This window comes from Peromyscus californicus, unplaced genomic scaffold, assembly GCF_007827085.1.
Source record: "Peromyscus californicus insignis strain IS unplaced genomic scaffold, ASM782708v3 Scaffold_7__1_contigs__length_154581171, whole genome shotgun sequence".
Taxonomy (NCBI): domain Eukaryota; kingdom Metazoa; phylum Chordata; class Mammalia; order Rodentia; family Cricetidae; genus Peromyscus; species Peromyscus californicus.
The window spans coordinates 118,432,076-118,451,274 of record NW_026294595.1 but is presented as its reverse complement, the minus strand read 5'-3'; the positions used below and the strand labels follow the sequence as shown (position 1 = coordinate 118,451,274).

Sequence of the window (19,199 nt, the reverse complement as noted above, 5' to 3'; positions counted from 1 at the left end):
CATGCACCTCAATTTACAGCCCTGAATAGTCTTGCTTAGTTCAAGCCACCACCCACCCCTGTGCTAGAGCTGGGTCACCCTCTGTCACCTTTCATTCCCATGCTAAGTAAAAACACCTCAGCTGAGACCACGGTTGTTCTCGAGTCACCAAGTGAGGCTTTTTAGGTGCATTTTCCTTCTCAGATATGAAAAAAAACTGAGGGAACAGCTGTCCTTGTTTTGTTTACAGCGTATCACCCATTTACGTGGCAGAAATAAAGGTCGAGTCACACATAGGACATAGATGTTGGTAGGAACGCTATATTTGGGCTACAGAATAAAAACGATTGCTTCCATTGTAGTGAAAAGAATCATTGACACTGAGCAAGGCTGCAGACCAGGCTGGGGTCGCTTGTGTGGGGGTAACAGGAATTGCTGGGTGGCTGGTGGCTGCCAGGACGCTGGCGCAAGGACAGAAGGCAGAGACAGGAAGGAGGGGGTGGCGGAGATGGAAGCATGGCCCTAGTTCTTCCTCAGGATACTTTGCAGACTCCTCTCCACGGCTTCATCCAGCTCCTCCTCCAGCTCTTGTTTCTTGGACATGGCCAGCTTAGACTGGTAATCCCTCACCACCTGATCGATGTATGGGGCACTTTGTGTGCCATGTAACATCAGGGTCCATTCCTTCAGCAATCCCTTCTGTGGTGCGCTGCCCACAAACCCCAGCTCCAGGGTCCAGGTCCCCCGGGCATCCTCCCCCCAGGTGTGGGTGGTCATGAAAGGCCACTTGTCAAAGCCCACCTTGGAGTCGTCGTCTCTTGGACGCCGGCTCAGCAAAATGGACTTGGTGCCCATGGGGGAGGTCATGTTGATGTTCAGGTCTCCTCTCCTGGTCGCATTGACTGTGATGACAGCTTGGACATGTTCAAGGTAGCGTACGAAGTTTTCTTTCCCCTCACATGCATTTGTTTGGAGGGTCAGTACCAACTTGCCAGTGGGTGGTATTTTCCTGAGGGCAGAGAGAGAAGGGATTTGGTAAGAGAAGGTAGGCAGGCCATGAGAAGGGCTTTCGAGACACCGTCTGTAGCAGGAAGAGAAAGCACTTTGAGATTAATTACTGAGACTGACTTGGGTTTTGATTTTCACATCAACTGTGAATCTGAGCATGGAACCTTCCCTGTAAAGGAAAGGGAGCCAGTTTGGTGTCCTTACATCTAAGCCCTCTCTGAGTCACCTGCAACTACAGCTCCCTCGTAGCCTGCCCACCTTCCACTTCAGCTGTCTCCCAGCTTCTTCCCTGCCAACATCGTAGGCATCTGCTCAGTCGGTGTGAAGGACACCTAAAAGTGTCAGGGATTTAGCTCCTCAGGGACAGTCCTCTACCAATGACTGACAAGATGTGTTCCATAAATGTTCTCTGGCGTCCCTGTTTCTTAGTGGAATGACTCAATGTCCCAAACTGGCAAGGTCTTGTCCTAGGGTTAACTTTAGGGGCGACTCAGATGGAGGCAACAGTTCATAATGACTTTCTTTTCTTTTTTAAAGTACATTTAAAATTTGTTCTTTGACAATTTCCTACATGTATACAATGTATCTTTATCGTATCTATCCCCCTCATTCCCATCCCACTCCCCCAACGTGTCTCCCATTTTACTTTTATGTATTAAAAAAACAGGCCAACTCACTAAATCCGCTTAATGCTGCCTGTACATACATGGATGTGGGGCTGTCCACCCGAGCATGGGTGACCTACAGGTGGCCACACCCTGAATAAAAATGACTTTCCTTCCCAGAGCAGCTATCAGTTGCCAGAAGCTCCTCAGGAAGGGGTGGAGGCCCACGGGCCCCTCTCTTATCTTGGCTGGAATGTTAAGGGCTCCAGCTTGTGCAGGTTGTGTGCAGGTGAGCACAGCTGCTGTGCGTTTAGAAATGCAACGGCCATGTCAAGGCCAGAGAACAGCATTTCCCAGCTCTCTCCCTTATCCTCTGGTTCTTACATTCTGTCCTCTCTTCCCCGTGTTTTCTGCGTCTTGGGGATTTGGTACAAGTGTTCCATTTAGAGCTGAGTACTCAATATCACTTATTCTCAGTACTTTGTCCAGTTATGAGGCTCTGCATTGACAGATAGCTGCATGGATACTGCAAAAAGAAGTCTCCATCGTGCCTTTCGTTTAAAGTGCTGTAGACCTTGATAAGTGGGAGCTGCTGCTGGTTTAATGGTTCCTACAGACTGAATACTCCCTATCGCAGAGGCTTGGGACTAGAAGGACTTTAGATTTGGGATATTGGAATATGTGCTTATGCATTGTGGAGATGGAAGCCAAGGCTAAATAGAGAACTCATGTATGTTTCATATCCTTATATGCCATCCTGAAAATAATATTTTTATCTATGCCGTGGTGCTTTGACCAGAATCTGTCACATGAGAGCCAGTGTGAGATTTTCCACTTAGGGTATCATGCGAATCTTGGAGCATGTTTGATTCTTAGACTAGGGAAGTTCAACTGTTCTACCACTAAAAATGCCGAAGTTGGTTTAATTCATTCTAGTGAAAGATCTGGCCACTCTGGGAGTGTGTTTGACCAGAGTTGGAGAGGCCAGCCCAGGCATTCTCCATGCCACCTCTCCTTACAGCGCAACTTCTCACTGAGGGATGTCTTTGAATGTGCAAAGCTCTAAGCTTCCTGTACTAGACACAGACTACTTTGGACCACATGGTGCGATGGGAAGACTACAGAGTCTGGGGACACACTTATTTGAATTAGGATACAGCTTCTACACTTACGGGTTATGAGAGACTGGAAAATTTTGCGTTTGAAGTGTGACTATTGCGGGTGGACTTGTGAGGTTAATGACTGTGTAAAAGCACCAACCACAGTGCCTGCCACATAGTATGTGTTAGGGCTCTTCCCTGACTCCATGTCTATGGAATACCCCCTTTCTACATGGCTTTGCATTTAGAGCTCCAAATAATACATATTTGTTTGTTTTTAAGGAATGATAGGTTTTTTAAAACATGCATCTTGTAGAACACATCTACAAAAAGATGCTCATCACACAGAACCAACTTGGTGCTAAGCCTGATTCTGTAGTACCCTTGGAACTGAGATCACATGCTCGAAAGGGTTTTTGGAAGCACATGCTATGTTTGATTAATCAAGGCATACTCTCCTGAGCCATTTGAAAACTGTGATGGTTAACAGTGGTTGTCAATTGGCAATTAACACTGGTTCCAGAACCAGCTAGGACAGACACAAGGCTCCAGGCACATCTGGGAGGGATCATTTAGACTCAGATTAGCCTCTGATAATGTTTCTGAGTAATTATTTTGATTAGGTTAGTTGCTGTTACCATTCTCTGGATGGGCTGTATGATAAGCTGGGTCCTGGCATTCACCATTCTCTGCTTCTTGACTGTGGATGGAACTTGACCAGTTGCCTCATGCTGCCACTCTTGTGACTTCTCTGCCATGATGGTCTGTGACCTTGAATGGTAGCCTGATAAGTTGCTTTGGGTAGGGTACTTTATCATGGCAACTGTCAAAGTAACTCAGGTAGAAAATACGTGTTTCCACGAGCGAGGCAGCATCAAAGCTCCTTAACACAGGAAGCAACCACTGGTTATGGCGAGCCAGGGGTGGTGGGGGAAATGGCCTTTTGGTCCTAGGCTCTTGAGAATTTGTTGGCAAGCAGTCATAAAACCAGCCTTGGAAGTCAGGTTATATTCACATGTGTATACAGAATGTATTTTCAAATGACTGGGTTGGCACTGGCCTATAGAACTTCCTACTGTGGAGGAAGTGTTCTGTACCTGTGCATTCCAGTACAGTAGGCACTGGCTGCATATGGCAACAGAACACTTAAAATGCAGCTAGCATGAGTGAAGAGCTGAAATTCTACTTTAAAATTTTAATTTAATTAACTTTTTATTCATTGATCTTGATAGTTACTCCCACACATGAGAGGTGGAAACTGGTTTTTTGTTTTTTTTTGTTGAATTTGAACCTGATAAGGAGAGCAAGATGTGAGAGAGTTCCTGGGCTTCTGTTTTTATGGTCGTCAGTTTCTTCCTGACTCACAGGTTCTGGGAAAGTGTAGATTTGGCAATGCAGGATTTCTGGCCATCCTTTTGGTGGTCTCTAGAATGGCTGGCACCTTACGGTATTAGGGAAATTCTATAGTCTGCCATGGGGTTTCTGTGAAGATAGGAGCAGGTCTAGAAGAAGGACTCTAGAAGGTGGACTCTGAGGGAGCTGGGATTTGCAAAGAATGATGCCAGGAAGAAGCATGGCGTGAGTCTGAATGTTATATCCTATTCCTACCTTGTATTATGGGCTCCCTTGAAAAGTTCAATAAGGAAACTCACAGCCAACAACTAGGATGTTCCCTGTAATAACTGCCCTTGATACCACAGAACTCACTTAATATCTGCTGAACGCAAGTCATTATTAGTTGGGTATAGAGGTGCACACCTGTAATCCCAGCACATGGGGCGCTAACAGGAGAAGCATGAGTTTCAGGCTAGCCTGGGCTACATAACAAGTTTGAATTGATGCTGGGCTACATAGGAAGGCCTTGTTGCAAAACAAACAATGAACAAGACAAGACAAAACAAAACAAAACACCACCACCCACCTCCAGTACTCTATTATCTTAATGATTCAGTCCATATAGGAGATGAATCTCTGGTCACAGAGAAGTTGTTTTTGAGTTCCAATAGTATCCAGGATACTTAGGGACTGGAGTAACTCAGGGATGTTCACTTTTCAAGTGAGTTTGTAGAGATTTTGGCAGAAAAGTGACATTATTTCCTTTTGAGAAAATGGAACATATTTCTTTGATTGTCTAAGAATTAGAGGTAGGACCCACAGGCAGAGCTCAGGAAATCCCACGGAAGAGGGGGAGGAAGAATTGTAGGAGTCAGAGGGGTCAAAGACACCATGAGAACACAGTCCACAGAATCAACTAACTAGGGCTCACTGGGGTTCAGAGACTGAACGGACAAACAGGGAACCTCTTTGGGTCTGATCTAGGTCCTTTGTATATATGTTATGATTGTGAAGCTTGGTGTTCTTATGGGACTTTTAACAGTTGGAGTAAGGGCTGTCTTTGACTCTTTTGCCTGCTTTTGGGGCCCTTTTCTTCCTACTGAGTTGCCTTGTCTGGCCTTGATATGAGGGTATGTGCTTAGTCTTATTGTAACTTGTTATGCCTTGTTAGGTTGATATCCCTGGGAGGCCTGCCCTTTACTGAAGGGAAACAGAGGAGGAGTGGATTTGGAGGAGAGGGATGTGTGTGTGTGGGACTAGGAGGAGAGGAGAGGAGGGGATATATGAGAGAATTAAAAGAAAGAAAGGGAAAAAGAGAATCATAAGATAGGAGAGCACCTTAGCTTGTAGTCATTGTTACCTAAACAGTACAGTATAAGAACTGTAACATCTACTTTATTTTATATATATGTCTAGAGATGAGGTATAGCATACAGGGGAGTGTGTCACAGGTTATGGTAGGACACTGTTTTACAGGAGGAGTATTCATTGATGTCCCAAGCATCTATGGTCCTGGAACAAAGCCTCCACACTGTGAGATAACTATATTTTTCAGGGGTTTCTTATTTACTTAGTTTTTTTCTCCTCACTTGTATTTTGGTCTTACTACAGTGGTGGCATCTTGTTTTTATAAAAGAAATAGGAAAAAATGAAATGAAAAATAAGATCTGTGCTTGGGAAGAGTTAGCTCAGAAGAAGTTAAAATAGGAGGTGGCTGTGGAGTAGATATTTTTGAATAGTCGTAGAGTGCCTGTTCTTAGGCCATGTTCTGGAACACCTTCAATGCAGACACTCACCAAGACACTTCAGAGCAGCTGACCTTACAGGAGGAGATGCACAAAAGCCTGGTGCTCTAAAGAAAACCCCGGGGGTCTGGGGGTGGCTCATACCTTTATCTTGTTGTATATTGCTTTAAGCAAGCAGTCAGTTGACTCCTGCCTAGAAGCAGCATTTCTCAGTGCGCCCCATGGAATGCCTGTGCCATGGACACCCTCAACTGTCTAATTGTGATTCTTTCTTCAGCCACAGACAACAGCCACTCTTTTCCAAGTACATACAATGCCCACAGTCTTGCATTTGTGAGCACTCCCAGTGGGGTGTTCATTTGGGGGTTCCTTTTCTGCACACGATAGGGTCAGGGGCCCAATGACCCACACAGGAAGACACTGTGTGTCAGAAGTGCTGGACAGGGCTGCGCAGGTGTTATGGGGCAAAGCACACTTTTTTTCCTCTCTCCTCCATGCCTCTTCTGGCATTCACATCAGGTTTTAACACATTTCCCCAAATTTGTCTGGAATTCAGTTGGAACACACACTCAGCTAGAGGAGCTGCAGCAACGGTTCCCTTGGGGTGCACAGAGGGTGGGAGGTGGGAGTGGCCTGAGCTCAGTGCTCCCCTCTGCACAGGTGACCGGGCAGCCGAGTTCATTCTGTCCTTTGCACATGGCTGGCACAGCTGGTCACAGCCGGTTTTCTTTTCCCTTTGATCCTCCTTGAGCACCCTTCACTGAGTCTCTTGATAAAGTTCTTTAGAAAATTGCTTTTCAAATTGACTCCTTCTCTGGGAAGATAAATGCCAAGGAAACCCATATACCTGACAATCACCGCTCTTAGTGCTCTCTCTGCCTTATGAGCTGTTTGTGTGCAGCCTGAGTGTCGTGGGAAGTGGCAGTTGTGGAGGCTGTTCATTCCTCCATCAAAGCTCCTTGCCAAGTGTGAGTCCAGGTCGTCAGGGCCTTCTCTGTCAAGAGGGCATGGTCAACCCTACGCTGCCCACCAAGCTCTCCTGTCCAGCCTCTGAGTTCTCTGAGACCATGATGCTATGCTGTCTGTGTGTGAGGACTGGATAGTGGCTCTCCAGCAACAGAAGCACAAGTCCAAGGCTGTAACATGGACTGGCCAGGCATGCTCCTAGCCTCGAGTTCTTGACACTCTGCGTGTTGCTGATCTTATTAAATTGCCATTTCCCATTCTGTTTGCCCTGTTCCGCAACTCTCCGGCCAAGGAGAACTGTAGATGAGTCTTGGTGCCGACACTAGCCACTATCTGCTGGTGGCTACCTCTGCATAAACTACGTGGAATCAAATCAAATAGAAACTGTAGTCACTCAGCTCTCCCACTCCAGTGCTCCGCAGCCATCCACTATTATTTTGGATGGTGCAGCTAGAAAACATGTCACTACCCATAAAGCCTCACAGCCTCCAAATTTCTCAAGAAATTCTTTTAAACTTTACCAAGAGACACACTAGTCAAGGCTTCTGTAACTGTCTTCAGGTACAGGTAGTTCTGCTGAGTAGGGTTGAGCCCTAAGTAACCTAGGCAGTCTTGTGTCCCAGCGCTCTCTGTTCAGTTACTTCCAGAGGACACTGGATGAGCCACAGTGACAAAGTATCAACAATGGCAGTTATGGCTTTTTTGGGGTGTGTGTGCAGGGAGGAACCACTCCATAGGTAGCTTTTCAAGTCTTCAGGAGATGTATTGGAAACCCCCTCCCCCCAGGAATCACCCCCTTCAGTGCAGACTCACTGAGAAACAGAAGGGACCATATGGCCTCCATTCAAATCCAGTCTTAGCCACTCAGTAGCTAGGTGACCATCAGCATGCCCTCAACCTTTGCCAGTCCCTGACTTATAAAGACACCACTGAGCTCCCAGCAGGACTGCCACAGAGCCGGATATAGGGTCCGAGAACATGGTAGGTCATTTGGTCAATGAATTAAGGTCAGAGTCATATAGTGAAAAGAGCCTGGGCCTTGCCCTTTCCTTTAGTCCTGGTTTGGTCTCCCTTGACCTTGACCGTATTTCTCCTGCCTTCTGCATCTCAGCCTCCTCATCTGTAAAAGGTAACAGTGATAGAACACATCTCCCAGGGTAATATTGGCTACATACAATATATGTAAAAGCTTCCAGAAACTCTTTAGAGTAGCCATTTTTATCTCTTATATTCTAAGAGACTAGAATTTTTTTTTTTTTTTTTTTTTACCGGACCTTACAGCCAAGTTAAGAATACAACTTGAGGTCACTTAAGATTTAGCCTGATATTTTGCTGTGTACTCAGCCTGTTTAACTTACTTTTAAGAGAACAGTATAACAACTAATCTTACTTGTCTTAGATTTCCCATGTAATCTGCTTTTACAGCTTAAGCTAATGGATAGCTTCAATCTTAAATTATCCATCTTAAATTATCTTAAATCTTAAATTATCTGGTCCAGAGAGCAATGCACATATGTTATGATAATCATTTGTTGAAAACAGCAAACAGGCCAAAAGCAACCTTATACAACAAATATCTGCAATAAATGTTGGAAGCAGCATAGAGATATTTGATAGAGGCATGCTTGCAGTATTGAATGCTTTAGGGTCAGTTGAAGCAAATAACTTAATCCCCTGCAAAGCTGTTAAAGATTTCTATAAAGCATTCCTCATCCCTTCCTCATGTGATGCTGATTAATGAATACAGACCAAAGTCCTTTGCTAGGGACACTTAGGCAGCACACAGGCATAGGTACCCACACAGCAATAGTGATGGTCACAGACACAGGACACAGACACAAACACAGACAAGCCAGTAACTATATTGGCAGACAGATGAAAGACACAGGGAGAGAAATGGAGAATTCAAACTTGGGCTTGCTCTTGGTCAAATCAATCCAAGGGGGAAGTGCTAACTTTTCTTCCCTTAAACACCGATGCATTTTGGTGCCTCTGAGGCTGGCTTTAATGCATTTACCTGATACATGTATCGATAAAATCACTTGGAGCTTGTGCTTTTAGATGACCATGGGTCCTGGTGTGAGTCTTTGCTTTCCTATTCAGTATGGACTGAAGTGATGCTTTATGAGATAATGGAATGGCTCATGGGGAAAGTGTGGGGGTTCTGCAAGGATGTGTTTTATGCCACTTTCTTGGACTCAGTGAGTAGACAGTGAGGATGCTCATCCAGGGAGGATGCTCATCCAGGGAGGATGTTCATCTATGGGAGGACACTCATCCATGGAAGGATGCTCAACCAAGGAGGGTGCTCAATCAAGGAGGATGCTTATTCAGGGAGGATGCTCAATCAAGGAAGATGTTCATCCACGGAGGATGTTCACCAATGACTGTTCATCTAGGGGGAATGTTCATCCATGGGGGAATGCTCATTTATAGAGAATGCTCATCAGTGGAAGGATGCTCACCTATGGGAGAATGCCTGCTCACAGGTGGATTGTCCCCCATGAGAATATGCTAGTTCACTGGAGGATGAACACCCAAACCTTTCCATCGGAGTATGCTTTAAATATAAAGCACAAATTGGAATTCACACAAGAACCAGACAATTATTTCTTCCTGAGTCTTAAGAGATTACTATCTTACTTTTTCCTAAAGTGTGAGCTAGGAATGTTTGAAATCATGGAAGAAAGGAAGAGGCAAAGTTACATTGACTAGGTGCCCACCATGTGCCAGCTTTATACTGTGTGTCACTAACACCCCTCAGAAAGAGGCACTGGTTCCATTGTGCTGGTAAAGGATAAAAGAAGATGCCCTCTTGGAGCCCAAAGAACTCAAGAAGCGTATTCATTCCCATGGGAAAAAAGCCTGCATCTTACCTTTCACTAAAATATAAGAAAGACTTTGCTTCTGTTTTGTTCACGAATGTGGGACCCGATACAGAATGGCCTTAGCCTTTTCTCACACCCTGTTGTGAGAGCTTTTTCACATCTTACATTGCATACGTCTTGCAGTAACCTTTTAAAAAGACAGTCTTGCTGTGTAACCTAGGCTTTTTAATTCTCCGGTCTCAGTTTCTCCAGTGCTGAGATCACGGGTGTGTGGAACTATGCCTGGCTTTGCAGTGGCATTTCCTCAGTCACTGCTCTGAATTAATCATATATATTATATACATACAATAAGTTAGATGTCCATTAGAACTTCCTGTTTAAAGGAGAGAACATGCACTGCTTTGTCACAAATTAACTTTTAAAAACACTGTGATGTTGTCAGTCAAACTGACTTTCTTTGTAAGCCTGCAAACTTTCTGGAAACTGGTGAAATAGGGGGTCAGAAAGGTCAAGAGCTTGGTGGAGAGGTCTAAATTGGTATGGTTCAAATTTGGTTTCAGGTCTGGGTAACGGACTACAGCAGCTGCAGAGCATCCAAGACCAACGGGAAACAGAGGGGGGGATGCCATCGTAGCACGGTTAAGTCTCATTAAGCTCAGAGATGAATTCTCACAACGGATAACTCAGCAGTGGGAGAGAATGAGAGATTACTACACGCAACATCGTAGCTGCATCTCACAAATTCAGTGTTGAGCAAAATAAATCAGAAACAGAAGCCCCTATATTGTCTGATTCCAGCTAAATTCAAGAACTGGTAGAACTAATCTACAGCGAGAGGAATAAGAACAGTGGCTGTTGGTGCGGTGTGTGTCCTGATTGGAAGGGAACACAAGGGACATTTTCCAGGTGGATGGGATATGCTATCTTTCTAATGGGTGATGGTTTCCCAGTTGCATATATTTATCAAAAACTCAAATAATACTGGTGAACACCTCTGCAATCCCAGCACTCTGGAGGCAGGAGAATTGGGAGCTCAAGTCAGCTTATATTACACTGTCATATCTTATTTTAACCCTGCTCCCACAAACAACACTTACTTACATTGTGTGATTTTCATGGTATATATGTAATAAGGATAGAAAGAAATGAAATGAAGTGGTCTCTTTACTGACCAATTCTCTTGTCACGCAGGGAGATGGGATGAAGAGTAGCTGTACTTGACACAATCAGTGGCTTCTGTGTGGAGAACTCACTCAGACCCCTCTAAATCACAGCCCACCTCATGTAGAATAAAATCAAGTCCTTCCCTTGTCCCACAGATAAGAGTGAACAATAGTGGTAGTCCCACAATGGATCACTCTTCAACAATCAAGATAAACTACATACCTTGAATGTGGTCAAATCTCATAAATACAATTTTCCTCATAAGAATATAGATATAAAAGAGAACATAATATAGGTTCCATTTATATTAAATATAGATTAGGCAAATCAGTCTATGGAGTTAGAATAGTGATTGCTCTTGGGGAGATGATGAGGGATTACAGGGTGCCTCTGGGACATTAGTCATATTTATTACTGGTCTACGTGCTTGCTATATTGGCTGATCAACCTGTGTACCTAAAAATAATGCTATAAACTATGGGAATGGTTACAACATAGGTTCTAAGTTGCACAACTGTGTTCTGGGTCATGGTCCCTCTGCAGTTGTGTATCTCTATAGCTTCTCCCAGAAGCTGGTTGTCCCAGATGAAACCCAGGGTGGTTCCTGCCATGGAGAGGGACCCTGGGATTATCACAAACGGGGGTACCTTCTACATGTGGCAGGAGAAGTACTGCCCCTACTTACTCAGGGTTCTGCACGGAGCCTCCCACGCAATGGAATCTCTCAGGGACCGTTTTCCAGTCTTTAGCCATTTTCACCATGGCACCTGCATCCAGGACGCCGTAGCCAAAGAGGTGATTAAATTCCAGGCCAACCCCATTCCGTCGCCACTGATGGACCTCATCGTGAAGCTGGTTCCGCTTGGAGGTGAGCACAGTCAGATGTTGCATGTCTCTCCAGGTCAGATCCAGGCTGGTTGCAGGAGGCAGAGTGCAGAGTGGAGATAAGAGCGAGAAAGGAAGATCACAACGACTAAGGTGAGTAACACTCAGGACATGTCCCCCCAGGAGAGTTTGGAATATCTGTGAACTCTTAACTCACGGAAGGTGTTCATGCACTATCTCAAACCATGGTATATGTGGTTACGAAGGAGCAAGCCCAGCCCTTTCCCATTCTCTGGCTTCCTGTCTAGTTATGTGAGTCCTTCCTCAACCTCTTGCTCCTGCCATGACCAGAATGGCCCTCACAAGAGGCTAAACAAAAGGGGCACTTGACCTTGGACTTCCAGTTCCAAATTGTGAGCTAAATAAACCTCTTTTCTTCATTAAATACCTAGCACCAGGGATTTTATTATAGTAAGGGAAAATGAACTCCTATAGGGAAATACTACAGGATTCCATTTATTTAAAGCATAAAACCAGAAACAACTCATCTATGCTGTTGGGAATTGGGTTAGCATTAGTTTTGGGAGTCACAGCTGAAAGGGAATGGGGGGATGCATTTTCTAGTGCTTGCAGTGTGTGAATTCTTAATCTGGGTGCTCACTACCTGGTGCACTCCATGTCTGAAATGAGGCTGTCAGTTTAAGGCAGGAACAATACCTTCAACATATTTGTATCCCCAAGGCACAAGGCAGCCTCTTGACGATGTTCACTATGGTCTTTGGAAACCAATGTCCATTACCGCTCAATGTTAGTTTTTAAAAGTGCAAGTCATGACTTATTTGTGAGCTAGGGAAACAACTCACTGTACAGGCAATCTACCTGGGCTGCAGACTAAAACTTTCTCTGGGGACGTTTGTGATCCCTCCACTCAGTCCACATCACAGACAAATTAAATCATAGTCTCTGGGTGTGAGAAATAACTGCTGGGGATTGTTAGCAATCCCAGAGCATTCTAGTAGACAAGACCGAGATGAGCGAGAGGATATCTAATGAGACTATCTCAAAAATGAATAATCATTAATTGATAAGATAGATTAGAATAGAAAAGGAAGATGGTGGACCGATGTAAAAGGATATTAGTATTTCCATGAAACATTTGGGGTTGGTGTGCTGGGTTGTAATGCAGAATTAGCTTTTTACTGAGAGTCATGGGGGGAGGCAGGGAGGCCCCCTGTGAACTACTGTTCTCTTCAGAAGCCAATCAATCAAAAGGACGAGGATTCTCTTCAGGAGCCAAACAATTGAAAGGACAAGGAATGATACAATTCATTTGGCAAAATTTCAACACATTCAAAGGTCATTGGTTTGGAACTTGGAATCAGAGCCAAAGTGCTCTGGTAAGCCACATGCTCCCCCAACACTGAACCGCAGCTTCAACAGAGAAGGTTCAAAGACAGGTCAGAGAATTTGGGAAGCTCCTGAGCACACTGGGCTCATCCAGAAGCTGGTTGCGACTAACTTGCCAGGTTTTTCTAGAATGGGATTCTGAGTTTTTAAATGCCAGAAGTGTTGACAAATGAGAATCCGAGGGACCCAGAGGCAGGCCAGCAGGTGGAGGGGCTTTCGTGTCTACCATACAGAGGTGTTGTGCCTCCCCAGACACCCTGGGGAGGATCATCTCACGTGCTCCTCTGGAGTTTTCCTCATGAGTGGGCTGGTGGGGGTGGGGCAGAACAGAGATCTTGTCACTTCTGAGATAAATGAGAAGAGTCTAGACTCATTTAACTCTGTGTGTGGCATTATCTGGGCTAGCTGTTTATGTACATGTGTGAAATAAAGTTGGGTTCCTCCTATTTGCATCTCTGAGAAGTTCCAGGATTGATAGAATACAGTGTTCTATAAAATAGATATTTCACTAACTTGCCCTAAGCTTTAATCCTACTATATCAGCTCAAGATGCACAGGCAACAGCTATTAAATAATGGGCAGAATATCTACAGTATTAAAGGCTGTTGTGTTGGAAGCTATAGATAGCTAACATGACACATTCTTCACAGTTCTGTGAAGCGATTGGGCTACTAGGTGGAAAGGTACTGCACATGACATATTCCATACATGTCTATTGAGTGTCTACCACATCCAGGCACTGGGGCTAATTATATATAGCCGTGTCAAAGGAAATTCCTTGCCTTCACAGAGTGTATGGCTTAGGGGACAGGTGGGTAACTCAGTATTGAAACGGTGCAAGTTGTCATGATACAGGAGCTCAGGCTGCTTCAGGAGCCATCAGTGTAGGCCCTGAGATGTCCCAGACAGAGAGCTTCATTGTGGTTCTCAGGCCTCCCAAAGCCTCCCATCTGGGTACTAGTGTCAAAGGTAGATTCCCAGAGCTTTTGAATCAGCATCCGCGAAGCTACGAACATGAGAATTAGGAGTAAGACGATGTCCCAGATGTCTCCTGCACACACTGATGATAGAGACCATGGGCTTGAGATGGGGTTTTTGATCTTGGCAACATCTTTTAATCATCAAGGGTTGGTAAACAATATGTCAGGCAGATAGGTTGGAATTCCATGGGATTGCTACTGATTCTATGCTGGCACTGCCTCTGCCTGGCCCAGCAGTCAGGCTGGGAAAAACTCCAGCTTTGGACTCGAGCAGCCAAGAGCTTGTGTGAATCCCATTGTGGGAATTTGGGTAAATTACCTCCACATCTGAGTCCCAGCGTCATCGGTTTGCTGTGGGGAAGAGGTCTCGAAGGTTTGTTGAGGAGTAAATGTAGATTGTGTGTGTAACCCAGATCATGTGTGTAAAGTATCTCATGCAGTATGGGCACTCAAGAAAGAGCTTGCTATCAGTAACCAAAGCAAGCTAGGAAAAAAAACAGTTATAGCATTGATAATGATATTTAGCAAGTCATTTGAACCTTGGGGGTGGCCTGATTTTGAATATTTTGCGGATAATATAACAGAAATCAGGACAAGATAATGCCCACATGGACACTGGACAATACCAGGTATTGTCTCTTTTTCTTTTCATTTCTTCTTTTATTCCTCTTTGTAACAGATGGAGACCACTACAGGAAAACACAACCAATCAAAATGCAGAGTTGTGGAGCTCAGTCCTGATGGATACATCTACAAAACACTCCCACATCTAAGGCTCAGGGAACATTGTGGAAAAGGGCATGAAAAGGCTGTAAGGGCCAGAGGATCAGGGCATTTGCTGTGAGAGTCTGTCTCCTAACAAGGTCAGAAGCTACCCCCATAAAGTCTCACCAACATGACTGACCAAACATGAGCTGAACAAGGATGCCAAACTGGACAGGGAAAAGCCCATGAGGCCTCAACCCTACACAAAGAACTACAGGCAACCGAGGGAAGCTGGAAGTAGGAGAGGTGCCAGGGAAGAGCACACCAATTGGTTATCCAATACCAAATGGTCAGTCCTGAAATCGTACATACAAATAACATTATACAGACTGAATAGTTTATATTTAGGGATACATATGTATATATGCATGCAATACTAATGAAAAAAGAGGTTATGTGTTTGGAGGAGAATTGGGAGGGGTGTATGAAAAGGTTTGGAGGGAGGAAAAGGAAGGGAGAGACAGTGTGATTATATTATAACCTCACAAATTAAAAAATTAAAAGAAAAAATAGAATGTCAATTTTATTCAGAACAGCAACATGCTCAGCAACACTACATGTATCAGCCTTCTTTGAAGCGTGGGGTGGTCTTGTGACTATTTCTGGCCAATGAGAAATAAGTAGAAGCTCTGGGTGGGCTTTCTTGGAAAGCTCATTTGATAAGCATGTGTGCTGATAGGATGGTAATTGGTCCGTGCAGAACCGAGAATCCATTTAGGATTTCAGTAGGCTCATCCTGCCCCACTCCAGCTTACCGAGGTTGCCCATTTTGTGTGTGTCAGGCCCAGGCAAGTGACATTTTGCTTGCCCAAATCCCAAGGAACTGAGCTAAACCTTGTCCACTGAGGTTGAAAGGCTGAAGAGAGACTCTTATTTGGGCTTGCAGCTGAGTGAGCAAAGCCAGATTAGATCCCAGGGTCTGTGCAGACCGTGTGATGAATGGTTTCAGCTTCTGATAATGCCTGTCATACATGAATGAGTTTTGGTTTCTGCGCTTAGGAGGGCAGAGGTATCTGTCCTTCATAGTCAGGTTTAAACAGTGTTCCTCTCATGGTGTCCTGAAATTTCCACCTGACTTTTGTTGGAAGAATCAACATCTAGACTGGTAGAATCAACGTCTAGACCGGTACAGAGAGGGGAGAGTGAATGCTTCCCTCTTTCGTCTGTTTTTGTTTTCTTGAGACAGGGTCTCTCTATGTAGCCCAGGCTGTCCTCAAATTCCATATTCCCCTGCTTCAGTTTCCTGAGAACTGAGAGTTCAAGCCGGCACTGTGCCTGGTCTTTTGCAGGTCAGAGAATGTACTGAATATGCGGAGACAGACAGACCAGTCTGCTAGAAACTGGGGTTACCTAGCAACTGCAGACAAGATGGGAACTTAACTTCTCTACCTGGGAAGCCTGGATCTAACTTCCCACCAGTTGCTGGGTGAGCCAACCTCTAAACTCCCCATATAACCCATGTGCATAGTAGCATGATTTCTGGGGGCCAAAGTGTATTCCTTGAATGTAAGTCCAGGCTCTGGTTTCTCAGAGAAGGTAAGCAGCACCCTGGCAGGTATCGTCACTGATGCTTAAATCTGAGCCACACCCAGGAGGAGCCACATATGGTCTCTCATAGGAAATGACGTCTTATCTGCCACCTAGAGGGCTTCCCAGTAGAACCTATTTCTTGGTCTATTCGGCCCAACTCCACCTGCTCTGTTTTGGTGTAGAGAAGTGGATTCTTCTCACACAAGAGCAATCTCAATAGTTCTTCATTTAGCTGACTGAGAGTATTAGTGGAGCAAAATAGCTGTGTAACTGACAGAAGATAAAGGAGGGTTTCATAGAGGAAGTCATACTTGTGCGCTGTATTTTGGTGTGTGAATAAGTTGCTGATTCATATTGTGGGTGTTGGAGCCTTCTGCTCTTTCAGGTATATATTTTTACAATGTATGTGTATGACTGTGTGTCATTTAAGGACCATGAGCCTTATGACTTTTATGTCTAGCAGAATTCATTAGCTCTGACTTTCTAGGCTCTCACATCCATTCCTGTCTCTGTGGACACCTGGCATGTGGATGGAAAGGCACACACTAGTCTACCCTTCAGAGATGGCCTCCAGCTCAGAGGTGAAACATACTTAGCCTCTAATGCCAATGCAAACACGCCAGCTGCTTCAGGAGCAGCTGCAGATGTCCCAGAATGTCTCAGAGTACAGTTGCCATACAAGTCTGTGGTGGCCTGGAAGAGAAGACATTGAGTAATGAATGAACAAGCCACACTGTTTGAACCATAGACAATGAGGATCAGGGTAGTATCTATTTATCTCATCTGAACTGTTCTGAGTGGTCAACAGTAGATGGTGGATTGAGTTGCACTGGGCTTGGCTTTTGGACTCCTCATCATGAGTCCATCATGAGATAATCATGACTTGTATCAGCATTTCTTTTCTCTTCCAGAAGGAAAAGGTGGTATTCCCAAAGTGAGAAGACTAAATGTCCAAAGAAAGGGCAGGTTATTCTACCTAGAAAGGGCAGGTTATTGAAAACAAATATTCCTCTCCATCTAAAACTTTGAAAAGATTCCAAGAAACCCTGGTGTGTGCTGGTTATCTCCCCTACTTTATTTGGGGGATACATGGATAACTGAACGTTAAAGGACTTTTCAGTGAGAATGATTTCATTTTCAATATTTGTGAGAGCTGAGTTTTCATTGAGATCACGTATAAACCACAGACATTCTTCTCCCTCTACAGGGTTCTCAGGAGAGCTTATTGTTTTGAGGAACAAAGGATTAGGAAGATTTAAAGATGGTCTACTGAGAAAATTACAATATTCAAAAGAGGGACCTTTCCCAAGCCAAGTAGAGCAAGTGTCGTAGATAAGGGCTGAAGACAAAAACCTCATCCCTTGGGGCCTCTGGGAAAGGGACTGGACTCCCAGAGGGTAGAGCGAGGTACCATAAACAACAGGGTGGAGGCTGCTGTCCCTTGCTTCTTTCTGCTAGACTCTGGATGGATCAGAAGTCCCATTCTGCTTAGGAGCTGGCATGTCCTCTTCTCTAATCTCAGAAGGCCACCCAGGAGGGCCACAGAGGGATGAGTAGCTGTTAAGGGCCGTGTCTCTTGTAGGCAAAAGTCCCCCTCCCCTTGCTCATCTGCAAGGCTGACTGTATGGCCAAGGACGAGAACCCAAAGGAGGATGTGCAGTTCAAACCTTACATGGTAAGAACGACTTTGTTTCAAGCTCCTGTCCTCTTGTCTGGGGAAGTCCCAATGGCAGCAGGTGACCAGTCAAGATGTAGCCTATCCATGACTTTAAATCCTATGCCAAATGTCTGGCTTGGAGGACCAGAATGTGAGCAAAGTAACCAGAGAGGAAGAGATCCTCGAAGTGTTACTGTGCTCTGCAGAGGAGGGAAAGTTTGCTATTGCACCTGGTTGCCCAGGAAGGAAGATGGTTTCCTGGGCGGGGTGTGGGGGTGTGTGGGGGAGAAAGACACAGAGAGACAGAGAGAGACACAGAGAGAGAGAGACACATAGAGAGATACACAGAAACAACCCTGTGAATCCTAATGTGTTTTTAAAGTCACAAAATTATTGTATAATATGAAGAAATCATACTTTTTCCCCTGAGAAAATACACAGCTGGTCTCACCCTTAGGAGGGTTAAGGAGCCAGAGAAGTCCACCCATGGACACTATTATTATTATTGTTACTATTATTATTATTATTTTGCTGTACTGGTGATCCAGCCTAAGGTTGAGCCTATGCTAAGGCAAGAGTTCTATCACTTGCAGCCTCATTCCTAGCCTGGTGGTGTTTCTAACTGCTGTAACGCAGGGGTGCTTTCTTGGGGCTTGTGGTGTGATGTGATGCCCCAGTTCTTACAGTTATTCCTCTTCTTGTAAGTGACATGCTGGGAAATATTGATAAACCAGAGCACATCATTACTTGTATGCCAAAGCAAGAAGATACAAAAGAAATCTATGGAAAATAAACTAGAAAAGGTTCATCATATGACCTTGCTTCCCATCTGCAAAGTGTTGGTCTCCACCTTGATTAAGCACAATTCAATATGGAGAAATCGGACGTTCTTCTCAGAAGGTGTGCTAACTTATAAAAGGAATAGGGTGCAGTTGAGAGACCAGTCTGTCACAGAGGGGCCCCTGGCTGTAAGGAACTGGACAGGAAGTAGCTCACACATACCACACCAGCCTCGGGATTCCTCTTCCTTCCGTTGCTGAAGGTGGATGCTAACGTGGAAGAACAGCTCTCATCATATAAGGCAGTCCTGCCATCGTTGATGGCTGAGTTGATGGAGATCGTCCACATGCTTGAAGCATAACCATCACAATTGCAGTCATCGTAGCTGCCGCCATCCCCGGAGGCCCACACATAGATGCTGCCTTTGCCCCCACGGCCCTGGTAGAGTAAGGAAGATGTAGTTTCAAGTCCAACATTGAGGAACCAGGAGCCGCAGGGTTCTGGCCTGGGGTTGGGGGAGGGTTT

General features: G+C 44.9%; 1 protein-coding gene across 1 annotated transcript in view; it reads right to left on the bottom strand.

The window, feature by feature from the left end:
• Positions 1 to 280: 280 nt before the first annotated feature.
• Positions 281 to 19,199, bottom strand: part of Pcsk2 (proprotein convertase subtilisin/kexin type 2) — a 244,891-nt gene continuing 225,972 nt past the window's right edge. The window contains exons 9-12 of the mRNA XM_052725490.1: positions 18,897 to 19,112; positions 16,830 to 16,930; positions 11,416 to 11,643; positions 281 to 988 (exon numbers count right to left, since the gene is read on the bottom strand). Of these exons, the coding sequence (XP_052581450.1) occupies positions 502 to 988; positions 11,416 to 11,643; positions 16,830 to 16,930; positions 18,897 to 19,112 (1,032 nt within the window). The 3' untranslated portion in view covers positions 281 to 501. The remainder of the gene's footprint in view (positions 989 to 11,415; positions 11,644 to 16,829; positions 16,931 to 18,896; positions 19,113 to 19,199) is intronic.